This window comes from Lathamus discolor, chromosome 3 (assembly GCF_037157495.1).
Source record: "Lathamus discolor isolate bLatDis1 chromosome 3, bLatDis1.hap1, whole genome shotgun sequence".
NCBI lineage: Eukaryota > Metazoa > Chordata > Aves > Psittaciformes > Psittacidae > Lathamus > Lathamus discolor.
Window position 1 is genome coordinate 85,343,500 of NC_088886.1, and position 19,427 is coordinate 85,362,926.

Here is a 19,427-nt window from a genome sequence, read left to right on the forward strand (position 1 = left end):
AACCCCAAACAAACAAACAAACTAAACCCCCCACCACCCCCAAAATCCCCCAAAATTCACATTGCCTGGGATGTTTAATATCACGATTTCATAAAACTTACTGGGGATTCTATTTGTCCTCATCACTTAAGGGATAAATGTTTGGGAATAACCAGCTGGAATTCACCCTAATTTAGGTGGGATTGAAAAAGGTCTTGCAGTAAATGTTTGTTTTTTGTGTATGTTTCCATTTCCTTTCAGATATGTGCTCAGATCACAAGAAGTATATATAGAAATTTTTCTTCTACTGGCAAGTTTTCTGATGTGAAGAGAGGGGCTACTATTTAACTACCTGTTAAATACACTTATACCTGCATCCAGTTTGAGGCTGGTATACACAGGGTGACAAATTAAAATAGTTTTTAATATCATGCTTTTCAGAATATACTTGCTTAATATCTGTATTAGAGTAAAATCTGGTATAGCGTATGATTTGTACATGAATGGACAATTAATTTGCATGCATCATGGACAAATAATACATTCACACATAAATACAAACATTGGAAAATTAAGTTTTAGAGACTTTATGTAAAATTTCTCTTTGTCCTCTAATACATTATATATGTATCTCTGAGTAATGACAGAATTTAAACTCTCAAAGCCTCTGAGCACATAAGAAAACTGGTATTGCAACCTCTGTACATGAACACCTCTTGATGAACAATTGTGCTACATATGCAAGAACACCATATTGAACTCCCACTGACATTAATGGGAGTTCAGGGGATACAGAGAAAGCAGACTGCCGGAGATGAACTCTGCTGTGTAAGATCTAAGAGTGGATTTTTGCTCTTTGCTTCTGTTTTGCTAGACATAATTATGCAATGCAGAAGGCGTATGTGGGTTACTTTTTTAAAAGAAAAGGCAAAAAGCTGCAGAGATCACTACTTCTTGCCTGGTTATGAAGAACTAAAAATGCAGCACTTTCCTTAAATCTCTAATTGGAACTTGATGATCTGGTAGTCCTGATAGTAACATGTAGCATGTTTCTTTTTCAGTATTTTCAATATGTGAAATTGTACTTATTTTACTTCCTTTATGGAAGTTTCAGCATCATATTTTCTGTTAATCTCTTTCATTAATAAAAATCAGAGGCAGATTGGCCTATTTTGTGCATAATCTTCTTTGGAAGAAGATTCATGAAAGTAATTTTTTTTAATTGATCCAATCGTGCATATAGGAGACAAAATTATTCATGGTACTTGGTCACATCAAGGGCAGAGATAAGAGCTGAGTAAAACTCTCACATTTGCTATCTAGACAGATATAAGGGAAACATTTTCTTGGTATAAGTCACAGTTCCCATTTCTGTTTAATTTTCATTAAAAGTAGTTGAAATAAAAATATCAAGTAATGAAGCTTAGTGAATTAAGGACTGAAATTGGATTTTACACAAAAATTGTAGGGCATTCTTTGCTTGTAGACCTCACATAGTAAATTGACAGGCTTGTGATCTTATTTACCTAGAAGAATTTCTGCATGGCAGGTTATGGAAAGATTCTGTTTTTTCTTGAAAGCCAAATTCTGTAATTAAAAACAGTGATTTCTGATTTTAACATCTGATAAAGAGGACCTGCAAATCCAAATGTGTAAGTGCACACACATGAGAAGAAATGCACAGCAGTAGCTAGTGTGTAGATAACTGTCTAAACACGGACTAGATCTGCTGGTGGTGTGTTCTTTGCTATTATTATTTGTTTTTCCAATAGCTGGTACTCAGCATAGTGCTGCTGCTGACTGCTAGAATGAAAACATTGAGTTTATCTCAGTTTGGAGGCATATCTGCAGATTGTCATCTAACATACAACACTATTTGTGTCATCAAAATGTATGAAGTTCCTCTGTGAAGTTTTGACTTCATGTTTTATTATAGCATATTCTGCAAAGGCTTTTTTCATAAATATAAAAAACACTATTTTACAATGAATGTTAAGACATTTAGACCTAAATAGATTTAAGTTATTGAAAAATATAATCAGATCAATTTAAGATTACTTCTCTGCTACTTACTTCTGGTGATATCATGGTGCAGTGAACTTAACAGTGATTTTGACAATGTTTTAATTACGGCCAATGCTTCTCCTCTGTGTTTTTCCAAATATTTGATCACCTATCCTATTTCTTCTGACAGTGAGAACTTAATTGCTCTTACTAGTCTTACATATATGGGCCAACTTAATTAGATTGCCAGACTTTGATCCTATGTAAAAAAAGCCACACACCTTGAAACAAATTAGTTTCTGACATCCTGTCAAACTCACTCCATTATTGGTCAGTCATAATGATTGCTGATAGTGAATGTATTCTTGTTAAAGTGTGCATGTACCAATATGGAGTACCTGGTTTTAATATTCACAATTGAAATGATTACTTTTGTTCGCTGATACTCTAAACAAGTCCTGCTTTTGGGAATATCATGTAAACAAAGTCCTTTCATTAAAAAAACAGAAACAAAAACCCAAAACAAAAGGCTAAAAAATTCAGTGCTTTTGTCTACATAAGCAAGAACTTTGTAAATGAAATGGACTGTTCCACTATAACTTCAATGCTTTTGTTGACTGGTATACATCACCTTTAGTGGTGTTTGGGTTTTTTATTTCCAGGAACTTTTACAGTCCTTCACATATATGTTATAACAAGGCACTATTAGCTACTCTGGGACAATGCAATACTGGTCGTTCTTTACCCATAAAAGATCCTTTTACGATTCTTTTTCTTTATAAGGCTGTACTTGATCATAGAAAAATCACTAAAGCCTGGACTTTAACCTGAAGTGCTGCATTTTTCTTTAAATATGTGTTTGTGGTCCCATTTTGCCCTAACTTGTTATTGATAAAATTAGACAAGGATGCTTCACTGGCAATATTGTGAAGATAAATGCATTGAAGATTAGGGAAAGGCGTAGCTAGTATTATTATGAAGAGAATGAAATATCCCCAGGATGAACAAAGGCAGATCTGTATTGTCATGATGATGCCTTCACATACTGATGATAAAAATATTTGAGATTTCACATAGTAAGTAAAGCACCAGCCACTCACATACAGTGGTTAAAACCCAAACCCACCCTGTCTGGCATTTAACAAAATCAGGTTATGATGAATGCAAAAGGGAAATTATTTGAGACTAGCTTATCCTAAAGTTCAAAGTAGGCATGTCAAAATACATAGTGCGGGCTGCTTGAGTTCAAACTGCCTAAGGTAAGCTCAGATTTAATTTATGGCATATAGGTATGTGTGTTTTAATACACACAGGAAAAAAAGGGAGTGAAACACAGTTTTTCCTAGTGGGAATAATTTATAGAAAAAAAGTGTTTGCCTTCTTAATTTCTGTTTTCAACTATATCTGCCCCTCTCTGCAGTTGTGACAGACACAGCTGGTTCCAGCCAGCTCTACAACTACTCCACCACAGGGCACAGCTGAGCTCATCAGCAAAAAAAAAATATTTGAGAAAGGGTAAAACATTGCGCAGACATAGCGAGGAGTGAGGGGGAATTAAAAAGAACATGAAACAATGCTGTGAACACCAAGGTCAGTGAACGAGGAGGATAGGGAGGAGGTGCTTCAGGTACTGCACCAAGTATTCCCATGCACCCTGTGTACATTTTGGAAGAGACTACACCACAGCAGGCATTCCCTCCCACCCAGTTCTTTTCTTTCTAATTGAAAATTTTTACAACACATTTTAAAGGTTCTTTCATTTTCACAATTGGTTTAATGTATTAGAAACATCTTCTACGTAAACAAATAAAACAAAAAGATCCATAATGTGCTGTTAAAAGCTGTAGTACCTAGAGTAGGAAGTAATTCTTAGTGTGTCATATACAATCTAAGTATAGAGGTGATTTTCCAGACTGAGAATTTTGGAGGAAATCTCCTTGATACTAATAACTCGTTCAGACTACCCTTTTAAAATACAAAGCTTCACTCAGGAGTTCTTTCCATGTGTTGTTTACAAAGTGAGAGGTACCTACTATGAATCAAGCAGAAATAAATGCGAGTCATTCTGTGCAATTTAGAAGGTATTCTTGTATAGCTCATATGTTTGCTGTATATGCTTGCTGAAGTGAGCCTAGAAAGGGATATTTTTAAGTTAATGTGATTCTAGGAAAACTGTGAATTGTCTTTACCATGTTATAAACCATGTTTATTCTGTGTGGGATTAGATCTTGATTTTGCTTTTACTGTGTTAATTCATAATTTGGTCATACTGGATTAATACTTTTTTTGTATGTTTTGTTACATACATGCCAATATGTGTTTGTTTTAACTGCAATCCTTTCCTTTTTTATTAACATTTTAAATTATAGAAATTGAACAAAACCATGAACATTAGGAATGGAAAATTATAAGAATGAAAATTAGGGCTTCATTTGTTCATGTAACTGTTTGGTACTTATTAAAAAAATGGACATTTATTTTTCAAATTCTTCACTGACTGAATTTTTTATTATTTAGGTAACGTCCTGGTACAAGAAAAACATCAGAGGTTATTTTCACAAGCAAAACTTAGGCTCGTCTCTATTGGAAAATGAAGAGTTACTTCAAGAGCTTGAAGAAATGGAAGTCAAAGTGAAAGTAAGAAATATGATGATTGATCAGTGAAGCAATTTAAAAATTAATAGCAAAATATGAACTTGGGCATTTAATAAGCACGTATAGGAGTAGATGGTATGTGTGCATGAGATATATATTTCTAAAGGTCTAAGAAGATATTTTTTCATTTTACTACTTTTAATGCAGGTCTCCATGTTTGTCAGTGTTTTTCTCATTTAAAATTTTGAAAGTTATTGATAAGGCAAAAGAGGAGTAATCCTTGATGTTTAGTTGTTTTTTCAATTCAGTGATAAGTTCCAGACTGGTAGTTCACATGTTGCAAAAAAATTAAGAAAAACAGTTTTATTAGAATATTACAAAATTTTAATGTTCATGAAGAATAAAATGCCAGCCACTTCTATCATAATTCATTGTCACTGAACTGTGTACAGGATTGGAAGAGGTATTCACCCATTTATTTCTCGGGAATCAAAGTTATAAAAAATAGTATTTTCATTGTGAATATCAGTTTTAGAGAAAATAAATCTGTTACTGTCACTCATAAAGGCAAGATGGGATTGAAGGAAATGTTGATACATATATAAATACACATATAAAATGAATATTTGTATGACCTAAATTGCATATATTTAGAACCTTTTTTGAGATAACCTCAGTCATGCTGCCATCAGGTATGTACTGTTCCTGGATGAGGATCGTTCCTCACTGATTTTCAAGCAGTTGTGTTTGGCTCTAGTGTTGATAGCAACTATCAGGTTTATGAATCTTCACAGTTATGTGTCTTTTTAAGTTTTGTAGCTGAATGTCAGATGTTTGCCTGTTTGCATAATGTACAGTTAACTGCTTCAGAGTTGTCATGTATGCAGAATAATATTTCTAATGCTTCTTCAAGCAGCATGTCAGAAAACACATTTACTTCATCTAGGGAAGATTAGTATGAAGACCTAAATTCTGTTGCAAAGCTTTTATAGACCTATGGCACAGGAAAAGCAGAACTAGCAGACAATAAATGAGTAAACTGTGTTTCCAGAGAAAAAGGGACACATAGAAATACTTGAGGTGTACTAAAATATTGCTGAATTTTAGAACTAGCTGAATGGTCATTACTCTTCCCCACATTCTGCACTGAAAGGCTATTCTTGTGATTTGCTGTCTGAATTAGCAATGATACTGTAAGTGCAGAAAGGAGAACAATATGCATTATGATTTTGTCTAATAATCCTTTTCATGGTTGAACATCCAGAGCTTGATGTTATAATGATAACAGTTATTACAGTTTCACCTAACAATTCTCCCATACGTTATGTTACAGATGATTCTTATCATCTCATTGAATTGCCTTTTTTCATCTTAGGATCATTCAAAAATGTTTAGCATTAAAATTTTTTGTTACACTTCCATGTAAATTAGGAATCAGAACTTCTTACCTTTAGCTTTCTGCTTTTCTTACTGGCAGCATGTTCTAGGAGAGGGAAATTAAATTCTTGAAGTTTATGTTACTGAACATGTTGGTTATGATTATGATATGCAAAAATCATGGCCAGATTGAACTGCAAATATTATTCAAAATACAGAGCTATGGGGCTTTGGGCATTAGTTTTAATAGTACTGAACTGCAGACATTGAGACTAGAATAAAGGAGGACCCAGACATCTTGATTGTAAAATTCAGCTAAGGTATACCAATCAAATGTGTGTTCCAGTAATATTTGTTAGATAGCAGAGATTAATATCTCTTAATATCACTGCACAAAGTAATGTTTTACTTGTATGGTTTGCCTGCATGAAATACAGAGCAACCTAGAAATGAACTTGGCCTTTTTGCTCAGTCTAAGCAAAACCAGGCTTATAAGATATATCTGCAGATGAAATTTCCTAAACCTTTGTCAACTCACAGGCTTTCAGCATCTGATCGGTGATCTAAAGTATTTTGACTTTGTATGTATTTTGGAACTGTACTGCTGGTGCTGTGTGAAGTATTCATTCTCTTTGAGAAGCTGTTGACTAATTCCATGCAAAATTTCAGGGAAGGCTACTGAAGAACTAGGTACAGTTTCTAAAAAAATATTTTTCTAGTGTCCAGTGTGTGTTCTAATAAAAAAAAAAAATAAATACTGTGCATTAATTTCAGACTGAAAGGTAATTTCCAGAAGTCTTCAGAAATTTTATCAGTTCAGTTAACTATTTTATCAGTTTGTGTAGGCAAATATGGAAATGGTTGTAAATAACATTTCCGTTTATATTCAGGAAAATCTCTCAGGAGTACCTTACACAGTACTTGGCTAATTAATTAAATAGATTCCTTTTCTGTAACTTGGTCATTGATAAACTAGTCTTAAACTACTTTTGGAATTTTATATTAGGATCTAATGTGACGTAAATAAATCTAATGTGACAAAATAAACACTTTATATGTGTATTGTCGCTGTGAGGGTATGGTGAAAAGTTTCTGTGTAATAGACATGCAAAGCAAGTATAAGTGCTCTCAGAGAGAATAAGATATTAATATGAACAGGACAAATTATTCAGAGGTTAGCCTAATGATTTATGGGATTAACAACTTGCTTATGTGACTGGGCTGAGAGAAGACAGGAGTATAGTTTATTATGTTCTCAGATTGATATCTTCTCTTGAACCTCATCTTGCTAAGAGGTGAAACCACTGAAAACATTATTGCTATCTTGCGCAATAATCAAGACCAAAGGTAAACCCAAGGATTCATAATTGGAATAGAAGTTCTCAGTCTTCCCAAATATTAAAAGGATCCTCCTGCTTCCCTCCTTCCAACCCCTTTTCCTCCACTTCCTGTCCCCCTTCACTCTTCTCCCCCCTTCCCTCAAGGTTTGAGAAAAGAGGCGGATTTAGAGACTCATGTTTCAATGGGAATATCTGCTGGCACTGATTAACTACTTTTTGTTGCATTTCTGTGTGTATTGGAGGTGCTTGGCATGGTAAAAAAGAACTGATAGCACCACTTAGTGGCCAAATAACTTAAGATGAAGAATAGCATGCTAAATTGTTTGCATTTTAGCTACTTTCTGCCACTTTTCAGGACTGAACAATGCTGGAATCAGTCCTCCTTCTAATAAAGATTACTAGGAAGATGGAGAGCATATTTCTTTGGTTTATAGTTCTGCATGCTTACTGGGTCTGGAGTAGCCATGCTAGGTAATCAGACACTCTAATGAGGTTTCAGGATGGTTCTTACCAAATTAGATATCACGATCAATAGTATTAGTTGCTTTATTTGCTGACATGAACATAAGGATTGAGAATATTGAATTTACCTGATTTCTTCCCTTAGATCTCACAGCTGATGCTTTGATACATCAAAAAAAGTTATTCCGCTGTTAAATATTTCCCTGGAGGTCCCTTCTCTCTCTGGCCTTCCTGGGTGGCCACTCGTTTACTGTTTTCTGCATGGATGCAAACTCAGGCTATCCAGCTCTTGCCAGTTTTCCTGAGACTGGCATTCCATAGAGGAGTTTGACAAGCATTGTAATTCATCTGCATGGCAGATGTTTTAACATACTCCTTTACTTTGATAGCTAGAATGAAGCATATAAAAAAAAGAATGTTTCTTTATGGGCAATTTTATTTTTACCTAAACATTCATCTTTCGTGTGCAGAAAGTGTGACTCTACATTCACCTGTCATGTTCTTCTCACTGTGATTTTCCTGTAGTGCCATCTCACTGTCTTGTGAGAATGCTCTTTTTCTACCTATAATTATGCTGTTAACAGTGTGTGTGTGGGGGGGTTGTTTCTTATTTCTTTTTTTTTTTTCTTTTGGTATTTCCTGCTCTGTCCTGGCATTATTTTTCAACGTTTAACAGTTTTCCAGGAGGTGATTGACTTTGAAATTCTTTTCCTCTTTCTGTCTAGTTCATCACATATTCTGAAAACCACATATTTTTGTACTTAACTAACTTGTGGCTTAATTGCTAGATTTTCTACTATATGGATCACAATCTGAAGTCAAATAGATGTGTTTCAAGGTTTTCTCAGTTTAACTCTAGAACATTGCAGTGATTAATTTTACACAACTTTTCAGGTTTTAATCTGAAGTTAGAATTTTTAAGGAAGAAATATGTATTGTGTATACCAAAAAAAGCCCATTTATCCTGCAATAGTTGTTTAATAACAAGATAAAGTTGTAGGTTTGTTGTTTGGTTTTTTTTTTGTTTTCTTTAGGCTTATGCTAGGTATTTGCTGAAGCCACAAAAAGTTCAAGTCTTTTAGACTTAAAGCCGCAATAGTTTCAATTCATCAGTTTTAATACTCTAGAAAAATCAAGGGACCTAGAAAGAGTTCGTTTTCTTTGTCAAATGGAATAGTGAAAGCAAGTTTTTAAAGGACTTACTGCCATGAGGAAAAGTAAGAACAATGACATGAACTAAGGAGCGGCATTGAGCATAGGCACATAGACTGCAGTGTGTCTTTAATAGGATAGAGGATTTCCCAAGCGCTCCTTGGCGAATTGAAAAGTCAAGGCAATAGTAGGCTTTGTGTTCCTTTAAGGGAAAATGAAAAATATTTTGTTGCTGACTGCCAGATCACTATGAATTGAACATGTAGAAGGCTGAAGGACAGTAAAAACTGATAAAGATTTTCCCACTGAGTTCGTATGTCCTATTGATGGAAAGAATAGTCTTTTTATATGTAGAGACATTTCCTTCTAAATAAAAAGCTGAAAGTGAAATTGTTGCTAGCTATTCTGTAGAAAATTGAACCAAGTCTGAGTAATGATCAAGTAAGATAACAAATGAGTCTAACTACATTTAATGCCCTCAGGGAGTGTGTAAGGTTGTAATATTCATGGAATATTTTAAACTATAAATTATTATAATAAATAGAGATTTTGAGCTTGTGGGAAAGGTTAGAAACTTACCTCAGTCTAAATGAGATAGAGTTTAACCTCTGCTTTAATGTTACCTAAAAGCTGCTACTGGGTACCTTGTACCAAGCAGATTGGTGAATGCTGTTACAGTGAAATCATTTCACTACAAATTGAGTAATTTTTCTTCTAATTGACTTTGCCTGTTGTAATTATAATATACACATTACGGTGCACTTAAACAATTCAGAACATTTTTGGTTTTCTGCATCTGCTTCTAAGCTAAGTAATTTCCTTTTCTGACACATTAAAATAAGCATTTTTCATTCTGCAATAAATTTTTATTTTTAATTATTTTACAAATAACATATAATAATGAAATGAGGATGCACATATTCAACTACACTTTTTTCCTTTTTTTTTTTTAGGTTAATTATTATTAGTCCCCAAAAAAAGTTCCCAGTTGCAGTGTTGTTTTCTAATTCTTATAAAAAATATATGTATTTAAATATAAGTGCAGTTTTTACTAGAATCTGACCATGGAATGCATTTGGTACCAGTCAGTCCAGCTGCAAGTATTGGAAGATGATGACATTGCATGGTAGTACAATTGGATGTCGGGAACCCATACCCTATTTATAAATAGGCCAATCAAGTTGTGTGTATGAAGAGAACTCCTTACTACTTTTTCCCAAGAAAAAAATTTCAGGTAAAAAGGTATACATACAGCACAGCAGATTGTAATTATCCTCAAAATCCTCATTCTCACTGAGTATTACTTAGAACAGAGTGACGAGGATGGGATTTTATGAAAAGGGGATTGTGCATTAAGTAATATAATGCAGGGCTTCAGTACAGGCTGAAGATTGTAGCAGCCTGATCTCAGAAATAGTCATTATTTTAATTTGAAAGAAAAATAAAACAAAAAAGTCAAGAACAATTTTGCTATAGCTACTTATCAGTAACAGATGAAACAAACAAAAAAAGGCCCCAGATTAATCTCTGAATAACCAGATTACTTCTTCTTGGAAAACTTCCAAGCCACTAGCAATAATTTCACTGAAAAAAACCCCAATAATGTGAGGCTAACATTCTTTAAGCATGCTGAAAATAATCTAACCTGTAATCTTGTTGTGCTGTATGCACAAATGTGAGTGGTTTAATGAAAATAATTGTTTTATTTTAAAATATTTTTCTGTCTGCTTTATAAGACATTTGATAAAAATCTGTGGAAGGAAATTCTAAATAAATTTTAAAGAGGTCCTTCTCTTATCTAGTTCATTGCCAGAAAAAGTGGAGAAAATATGCTAAGGCATGGGGAATTGCAGAATAAAATCAGAAGTTCCTTTCATTTTGAACAGCACAATAAGGCGCCGATTTTAGGTTCTGACAAACACAGCAGGATAAATTACACTGTGGAACAGTTTTACTATTTTCAGGTTTTCTCTATAGAAAAACAGCAAAACCAAAGTAGCAACTAAATACCAAAGCAGTAAATGCAAGCTAAGATGATGTGAAATTATGTTTTTCTCTTGACTCACTTAAAGTTTCTTTCCATTTAGGATGTCTAGTTTAATGAATCTTTCAATACCTCTTTATTACCTGAAGAAGACAGCATGACTGAATACTGAAATCACATTTATCACAAGTGAAAGATTTTGTTCACGAAGGCTTAATCCCTAAATTTGATGTACAGATGTCTCTCAGCAGAAATTGTATCAATGGAAGCAGTTATTATGCAGGCAGTATTTTAATTTGTTCTGAGTTAAATAATTGGGCTGAAGAGGATGTTTGTTATGGGAGCCTGGTCTTACCAAGTGGAAGTTTCATGTCTTCATGTTATCTAGATTATTTTTCTCAGCAGACACACTACTAACTGCTATTTCTGCTGTGAAACTGTCAAAAGACCATAGGACGCCGCTGCTGAAAACTCATCACTAAAGCCCAAACTTGCTGAGAAGTCACTCCAACTGGAAATGGTGGTATCTTTCAGGCATATAAATGCAATACACGTTGTCTAGTATTTCTATTGTCATTGTGCAGGTATATTACTTTTCTAGGTATAGTTGATTAAAATGGCATTTTTCTTGTTAGGAATGGAATACCACTGTGGAACAACTGACAGCTGAAGCACACAAGATTTTGCTTTCAGAGGACTATACAGAAAAAGAACATCTAAAGCTTTCAAATCAGAAAATCTGTCTGTTACGAGAAGAAGTGTGCTTCCGTATGGAAGAAAGGAAAGCCCTGCTGAAAGAGGCCAATGACTTCTTTCATTCTGCTGGCAAGGTTGGTAGGAAGCCAAGTCTGTAATAATAACTTGACAATACAGCTGTCAGTGTGCTCTTAAAGGCTGATACATGTGCATTTATGCAAACAGAGTTTGCTAACAATTTGGAATGGAAAATTACAAATCTGATTATCCTTTAATATGACCTTTCATCTCAAACTTCTATCCAAAACGGCACATGCATTTAAATTTATTTATTTATTTATTTATTTATTTATTTATTATTTATTTTAAAGAATATGGAGAATAGTACTCAGTTTCCAAAAGAAAGTATTTGGAAATACTATCTGGACTTTCAGATCATGGGCTCTGTCATGATGGCATAATGCTTTACAGGACCTCTAAAATACCTAAGTTCTTACAGCTAGTATGGATATTGGAAACAATATCTATACTTGCAGTGCTCTCCACAGGCGGCTAATTAAAAATCAGACATGAGAAAAATCAAGGGCAATATACAGTTCCTCATACTACATTATATACTACATGGTTTAGACATGATGTAACATGGAAGTAGCCAATGAAAGCACAAAACACATTTAATCAGAGGACAAACGATGAATTAAGGCCCACACCTATACTGAGGTCAGTAAGATAATGTATAGGCAATAATTTCTATCACTGCTGTGCTCATGTGAACATGCAGTGATTCAGATTCCAGAATTAGACACCTGCAGCTTGCACATGAGAAGGCTAAGAGGGTCCTACCTGTCTACTGAACTCTATGCATTGCTTAGTTTGTGTAGGTTGTGTTTCTATTGTTCCTAATGTTATGTGATGCTAATAGTTAAATCATTGATGACTCAAAAACAAATATTTTAAAGCTAAATTTTTAATTTTTCAAAAAGCAGGAGGTGTCGCTGTCCATGGCAGGTGGGTTGGAACTAGATGATCTTGAGATCCTTTCCAACCCTAACTATTCTATGATTTTATGATTCTATAATTGAGGGAGCTTAATATCATTAGTTCAAATCCGTTTACTGATATACCAAGTTAAGAGTAGGTTTTATGAGAAGACCAAAGAAGGATCAATAAAGGTGGCAATAGTGTTATAACAGACTTCTGTAAGGTTATATTACTGCTATTTCATGTGTTGATGGTGAAAGTGAATAATACAAAATCCTCAAGCCATTTTAAGTCTATTCAAAGCCAAATCTGTTTTAAAATGGGAACACAAGTAGGGATTTTTATCAACATATGATCTTCCAGTGGAGTACTGTGGATTGATTGCTGGTATTTTTCTGCTTATAGTATTTCTAATTTACGTAAAAGCAGTAAGTAATGAAGGCAGTCAGTCTATAAACACCAAATGGGCATGAAGATTTTAATAGCATATGATTTTTCTATTCACCAGGTGAAAAAGTGGACAGATGTCACACTCTGTGAAATTCCAGCTAGTACTAGAGCATATATTTTAAAAAGTGAAGAAATTAGCTATTGGAACAATTTATCACAGTTGTATTAGATTATTTTTTTTAACTGCAGACTGATGATATTCTCTAGTTAAAGCAAGAAGCAATTTAGTAATTTGTTTTGCTTACCATATAACAAAAGTATGTTCTGTCATTACATGTTGGTATTAATACACAACAATTTCTTTAAGGAAATTTGAGTTAGAGCAGAAGGAGTAACTGTCTCATCAGTCTTTGATGTCAGCAGGGATCTTATTCAAGGCTTTTCCAGGTGTGAGCTATCAGATCAGAGAGCTATCTTAAAAAATTAGGTGGTCAGTTTTGTTGCCTTGATTTGGGGCACAAAGCTTTTGAAGCATTAGGCCTTTAGTCAGTGGTGCCGACCAACCGCCTGTTACACGGAAGTTAAGGAAAACAAGGGTTTATTCGCTTTTTGGAAATACAAAGCACTTAGACTTTGCTATCTGAAGGTGTCCCATTGAGTTTCAAGTCTGATGATTTTGAAAATAAGCTGCTACATCTGAAAATTTTCCACTAAGGAGGACCTCAACATTAAAGAATAAGCTTAAAATGTGAAATCTCTGTTTCTGTTTTACAACAAGCCTGCTTCAAGAGCATGTGCACCAAGTAGTATTAGTCGTGCAGACTTTTTTCCCCCAAACTTTTTAGTTAGAAGACTAGTTAGAAAAGTTTATATTTTAAAATGTCCAAACACCAAATTTTACTTTAAGTATATTGTTTGCAGGTCGTTTATAGAAGCTTTAAAACCAGATCACTTCCATGGGTAGATCCAATGACAACCTTTACAGTTCTATTAAATGTACTGAAAAAATAACCTTGACTTTGCCTGCACTAATTCTTGTTTTGAGCGCCAGGTGGGGCTGTAATCACATCTGTCTTTAACCTGTACTCTGTTCCTTCGGTGTTTTTTTGTTTTTTTGTTTTTTTTCACAAGTAAACAATACTTGGCACTGAAATTATTAAAGATCCCTGAAGTGAGAGAGATCTTTTGCTTCTTCTAGTTTGGACAAGGAGCTATGCAAATATATGTCTATCGCTTTGGGAGCAAAGGTAACGTCTTTTCAGAATGGAGGGCTGGGCTTTGTAGAAGTGTCTGCCGAAGAAAGTGCTAGCTGAGGTGTGTCTCCACAGCATGCCATTACACCTGTTATGTGTACGAGTGAAAAAAACACTATAGTTAGTATAACAGACATTTTCAGTTCTTCTCAGGGTATCCCTGAACATCTGGACTCTCTTTACATGTAACAAAACAGAGTATTAGCTGTTTTGAACTAACTCAAAGAGAACTCCTTTTAGATCTTGTCTCATTGTCATTTTAATTTTTAATGAATTCAGAAAAATAAACTCTGAGATATAGCCCTTGCGTTGTGTTTGTGCTCTTGAGTTCTGATGTACATTTGGGTGTGCTCTGTTGTATGTTTGGCTGCATTAAGCAATATTTTTCTGCATGTTTGCAAGCTCCTTGGCTCTTTTGTAATCACGTACATTCCTTTCTAAGCTTTTCTTCAAATATCAATCAATTTCTATTTTTATGTCTATGTAGTTACCTTCAGTTTGACTTTCTGCAGGGGGGTGTCTATGTAGCTATCCTCTGAGAATACTTGGGAAATGGTATGTCTAAGATAGATTTGGTATGGTTAAAGCTTGGAAACATTCACCAGAATAAATTTAGGTAGATAGATAAGGCTTTTACTGAGTTCAATATGTTTGCAGATTCACAGTTTTAGTTAGCTGTGGAGTATCTTATACTTTGGTAAGTTACTTCAGAATTAAACTTTTGATTTTGAACTCCAGGGCATATATGCATTCTTCTACTATTTTAGACACTGTCTTTTTATTTATGTACTTTTTTCCCCTCCTATGTGCCATCGAAAAATTAAAAGTAATTTTAACTTGCTTCAAAGTGAACATACAGGAAAAATAACCTGGCAGACTCAATAATATAGTATGCATGTCCTATTTTAATCTATTGTGTATAGAAGTTTGATTACTTTTGATGACCCTCTTTATTTTCCTTAATTTCTTTTGCATTGGTTTCAGTTTTTTGAGAGAGTTCAGGCCTCTCTCCTTGCTATTTTGAGTCAGCAATATAAGGTTCGTTCTCAGCTGCTGAATTCTTGGATCATATGTGATATGCTGTAGCAATCTGGATCATATTGTCCCTGATAATCTCACTGAATTTTTGTCTTCCAATTTTTCATGAATGTAAAACCTTGTAAAAGTCTTCAAAGTAAGATTTAGTCAGTCTCAAAGTTCTCTTGCTCTTCAGATGTAGTAATTTTAAAGTTGATGCATTCAAATTAATGTATTTAATATATATATGTATTTTAACATATATATATTTTGTTGTCATCTCTCAAAATTCTCAATGACAAACTGAGGGTTGGAGAGCAATATATTTTCAGTATGTAAGTCTATAAATTATTTACTGAGCTGAAGTTTGGTGGTGTACAAGCAGTTGGTTTCCTTTTAAAAATATGTATACAAAGTAATCCATGTTATAGTCATTAGATTTTTAATTCATTACATAAATGTGTACATTCAATGAGAAATTAATGCTATTAGATATTTTCTACTGATTTGCTTTATTTAGATTTCACATTTTTCTGTTGTTTAGAGCAACAAAAATTTATGTAAGAGAATATAGTGCCTCTGCCACGATGCTAATTGTGCACAGTAGGTTTGGGCACATTTCTATTTTACAAATATTAGTATTTATTAGCTTTAATAATGGAGTATTGCAGTGCTGTCCTTGGTCTGTCTAAAAAGGCAGGAATCTTTTTAGAGTACTTCCATCACTTTTTTTCCTGGTATTTGAATGAGAAATTTCCTCTTGCACTAAAGGAAAACAGTGAATACCTATAAGAAAACCAAAGCTGCATATGTGCAAAATCAAAGCCTACCTTTATAATAAAAATGATTTAACTATGATGTACTTGTTGAATATACATGATATTTTTAAAACATTACAAGAAAAAGAATTTTGATAAAACTCTTTGAGTGACCTTCAATAAAACTGTGTGCTAATGTGCTATATTACTCTTTTGTTATTTTGGTTCTGCTTCAGTATGTCAAATGGGCCTGATTATTGCTGGAAAAAAAATGAATAGTTTTAAATTCAAAGAGTTAATCATAATTTTGCATGCCCATGCTTACATTAACTTTTGTTGAATTATACCTGTGTTCTGTAACCTGAAAAGTCAATACCAAGCCCTAAATTAAATTAAATATACATACACAATTAAAGTAGATATATTTACAGCAGATGCTTTTTGTTTGTTTTTGCAGGTACTTGATGGTCTCCAAGGTATTGACAATTATCTTAAAATATTTAACTCAGAAGGCTTACATTTGCCTATCTTGACAATGAAGTATGAAGAACTACAAGAAGCAATTAAAGGCTGCACAGCAACTGCCTTGCAGAAAGGAAAATCTTTACTTAATAAATCAGATTTTCACAGGTATTCCCTCTATTTTTGCATGTCTGCTGTATTTTTCCATATATACCTGTTGTTTTATATCTTGACTAATTAGAATCGGACTGCAATTAAGAGCCAGTGTAGTAAGCTAAGTAGCTGTGCACTTACATGACCTGAAACACAAAGTTTCTGACATACCTATTTGTTGGTATTTATATAAACCAATCTCTTTAACAAAAAATCCTTAGAAATGCTACATGCTGCTTGTAAGAGTGCTGTCGAATAGTGGAATGGTATATTAGGGCGGTGTACAGAAACCATTGTTTAGTTATTTTTAAAAAGTAAATGTATGTAAACGAAAATTAAGATATCACTGGCTATGAAAACTCCATGCTTCCCAATGTTTTTGACCTTCTAGTAATTATGTGATTTTTGCAAGACAAAAATACAGGTGTTAAGCCAAGTGCAGAAAATACTGAGGTTTCTCCAGTTCTTAGTAGTTTTAATTATAGCGCTTTCTTTTTCCAAAGCTTCTGTTAATGACAGTGATAACGTACTCCACAGATATGATTTTTGCACCAATTTAAAGCATGACTTAGTTTAGAATCCTAGTCCTAGGGGCTTATTATCTCCTGCTTCTCAAGTCTTAGTAGGTTTCTGGTGCAATAAGAATAAATACCCTTCATACTACTGGGTTCTATTTCAGAGGCAGAGCAGATGAATGTGGCTGATAGTTGGCTAGTTGTCAGCTTAGCTCTACCTTCCCATTACATGTTTATGTCCTTAATTATTCCTGGTTTCGAATAGCTTTAGTTCAACATAGCAATTGAAAGTCTAGATAAAATTTTCATTTAATCACATGACCTTGACAAAATTTTATCTAAACTGCTTTTATCTGTCACCCCAGATGTAATTGGCTTGAGCGTAGCAAAGGGACAACATAGAAAATTGAAACAGATGTTTTGAGAACATGTGCTTTACAGCTGGCTTTGCAGCTTTTGTTACTGCTTCAGCATCTCCTTGTATTTTAATCAAATGGAAGGAAAAAGGATTTTCCTCAGTGATTCCTAAACCAGCCATAATTCCAGAACACCTGCCACTGTTCTCTAGGACTTGATGTTCTGCTAAACATTACTTCAATAGAAGTTTCAAATTATGTCTGTGTGGCATTAGTTAATGTTAGGAATGCTGAAGACCTTTATAGAGTGAATCTCTAAAATAACAAGTCATTAATTTTCTTTCTACCCTATTAAGAGTTTAAAAAAATATTCAAATAGTCCAAATCAGAAGTGGGATAGTAAGATATCACCAGTACACATCAAGAAGAATGGGATGAATTTATCAAAATAACTCTATCTGTCATTTCTGGTAAAATTCAGGAAAAAACAGGTAGCGCAACAGGCAGACCTTCTGTATGCCAAAGTGCTGCTCAAGATATTCTATAAGTAAATAAAGAAGGCAAAATTTCTGTCTAGAAGACATAATTTAAAAAACAGCAAAGCATTACAGCTGAAGCAGCAGGGATTTAAAGAAGGAAGGTGAAACTTAGAACCATGACGATAGGAAATCTCACTAGAAATGTGTTTTGCTGTTTTAAAGAACAGTGAAAAATCCCAGGATCTCAAATATTTTAAGTGCCCACTTGCATCATAAGAAAGAATAAGTACCTTTCTAAGAAAGCAAATACAGAATATTATGGCTGTTCAGCTTTTCCCTGCTGCTTTCAGGCCTCATTGCCTAATGTAATGAATTTGCCATATATTTCAATGAGTAGTGCTAGTACTTCTGCGCAGGTGAAACACTTTATATGCCTAAGCATGGGCTTGAGGATTACAATCATGGAATAATTTAAACTGGCAAGGAACTCTGGAGGTAATTTGACACAATTCTTTGCTCAAAGCCGGTCAGATCAGTTTGCTCAGGGCCAAATTTTAATATCTCCAAGGATAGAGATTCCATAGTGTATCTGGGCAATCTGTTATAATGTTTAAATGTTCTCCTTGTGAAACATGTTTTTCTTATATCTGGTCAAGATTTCTGTTGCTGCAGCTTGTGAGCATTGCCTCTCTGCCTTTTGCTGTTCACCATTAAAAATACTCTGATCTTGTCTTTTGTATAACCGCACATCATAAATAAAGACAGCAATTAGACTACCTCTTCACCTCTGTCAGCATCCCTTTATACATTACATGCTCCAACCTCCAACTATCTTAGTGGCTTCTGATCAATTCACTTTAGCTTGTCTGTCTGTCTTGTGCTCTGGGGACCCAGATTAGACAAACTGGCCTCCAGATGCGGTTTCACAAGCTCTTAACTGAGGGGAGTAATCTGCTGGCTAGTCTCTTCCAGATACTATTTAGCATGGGGCTAGTCCTCAGTGCTACAAGGAGGATGCTGACTCGCAGTCAACTTTTTGTGTACCATGACAAGTCTAAGTTTTGGGTTTTTTTTGCCTAACACATGGCTTTAGGAGATACCCAGGATGCTCCCAGCTGGTGTATAAGCCTAGTAAAGGTGACACAGTGAGTTCTCAGCAAATGTGGTAAGAGGTTATGTACCAGAATATTAATTTCTGTCAGAAATGTTAATGCATTGAAGGAGGAAAAAGGGATGCCTCTCTGTCATGTATAAACCACCGTGTTATCCTTAAATGCTGGCCAGTATTTAGCCCAGTGATGAAACCACAAGGGACAGTAAGATTTGCATGAACAGCTTGAGGGACAGAGGAAGATTTGGATGGAAAACAAAACTCTTATCAGGACAATCTCAATATTTTGCTCCTCTTATTTCACAATTCATTGGTAGTCTTAACTGCTGTTACAGGCTTTCCATTTCCTTTATCTAACTAGAC

General features: G+C 34.4%; 1 protein-coding gene across 10 annotated transcripts in view; it reads left to right on the forward strand.

Annotated features, from left to right (window-relative positions):
- The window catches only part of CCDC141 (coiled-coil domain containing 141), a 94,834-nt gene that overhangs the window by 33,548 nt on the left and 41,859 nt on the right, over nt 1–19,427 (forward strand). For all 10 annotated transcript variants that reach the window (XM_065670231.1, XM_065670234.1, XM_065670233.1 and 7 more), the window contains 3 exons: nt 4,501–4,620; nt 11,529–11,723; nt 16,446–16,618. In XM_065670231.1, coding sequence (XP_065526303.1) covers nt 4,501–4,620; nt 11,529–11,723; nt 16,446–16,618 — 488 coding nt within the window. The remainder of the gene's footprint in view (nt 1–4,500; nt 4,621–11,528; nt 11,724–16,445; nt 16,619–19,427) is intronic.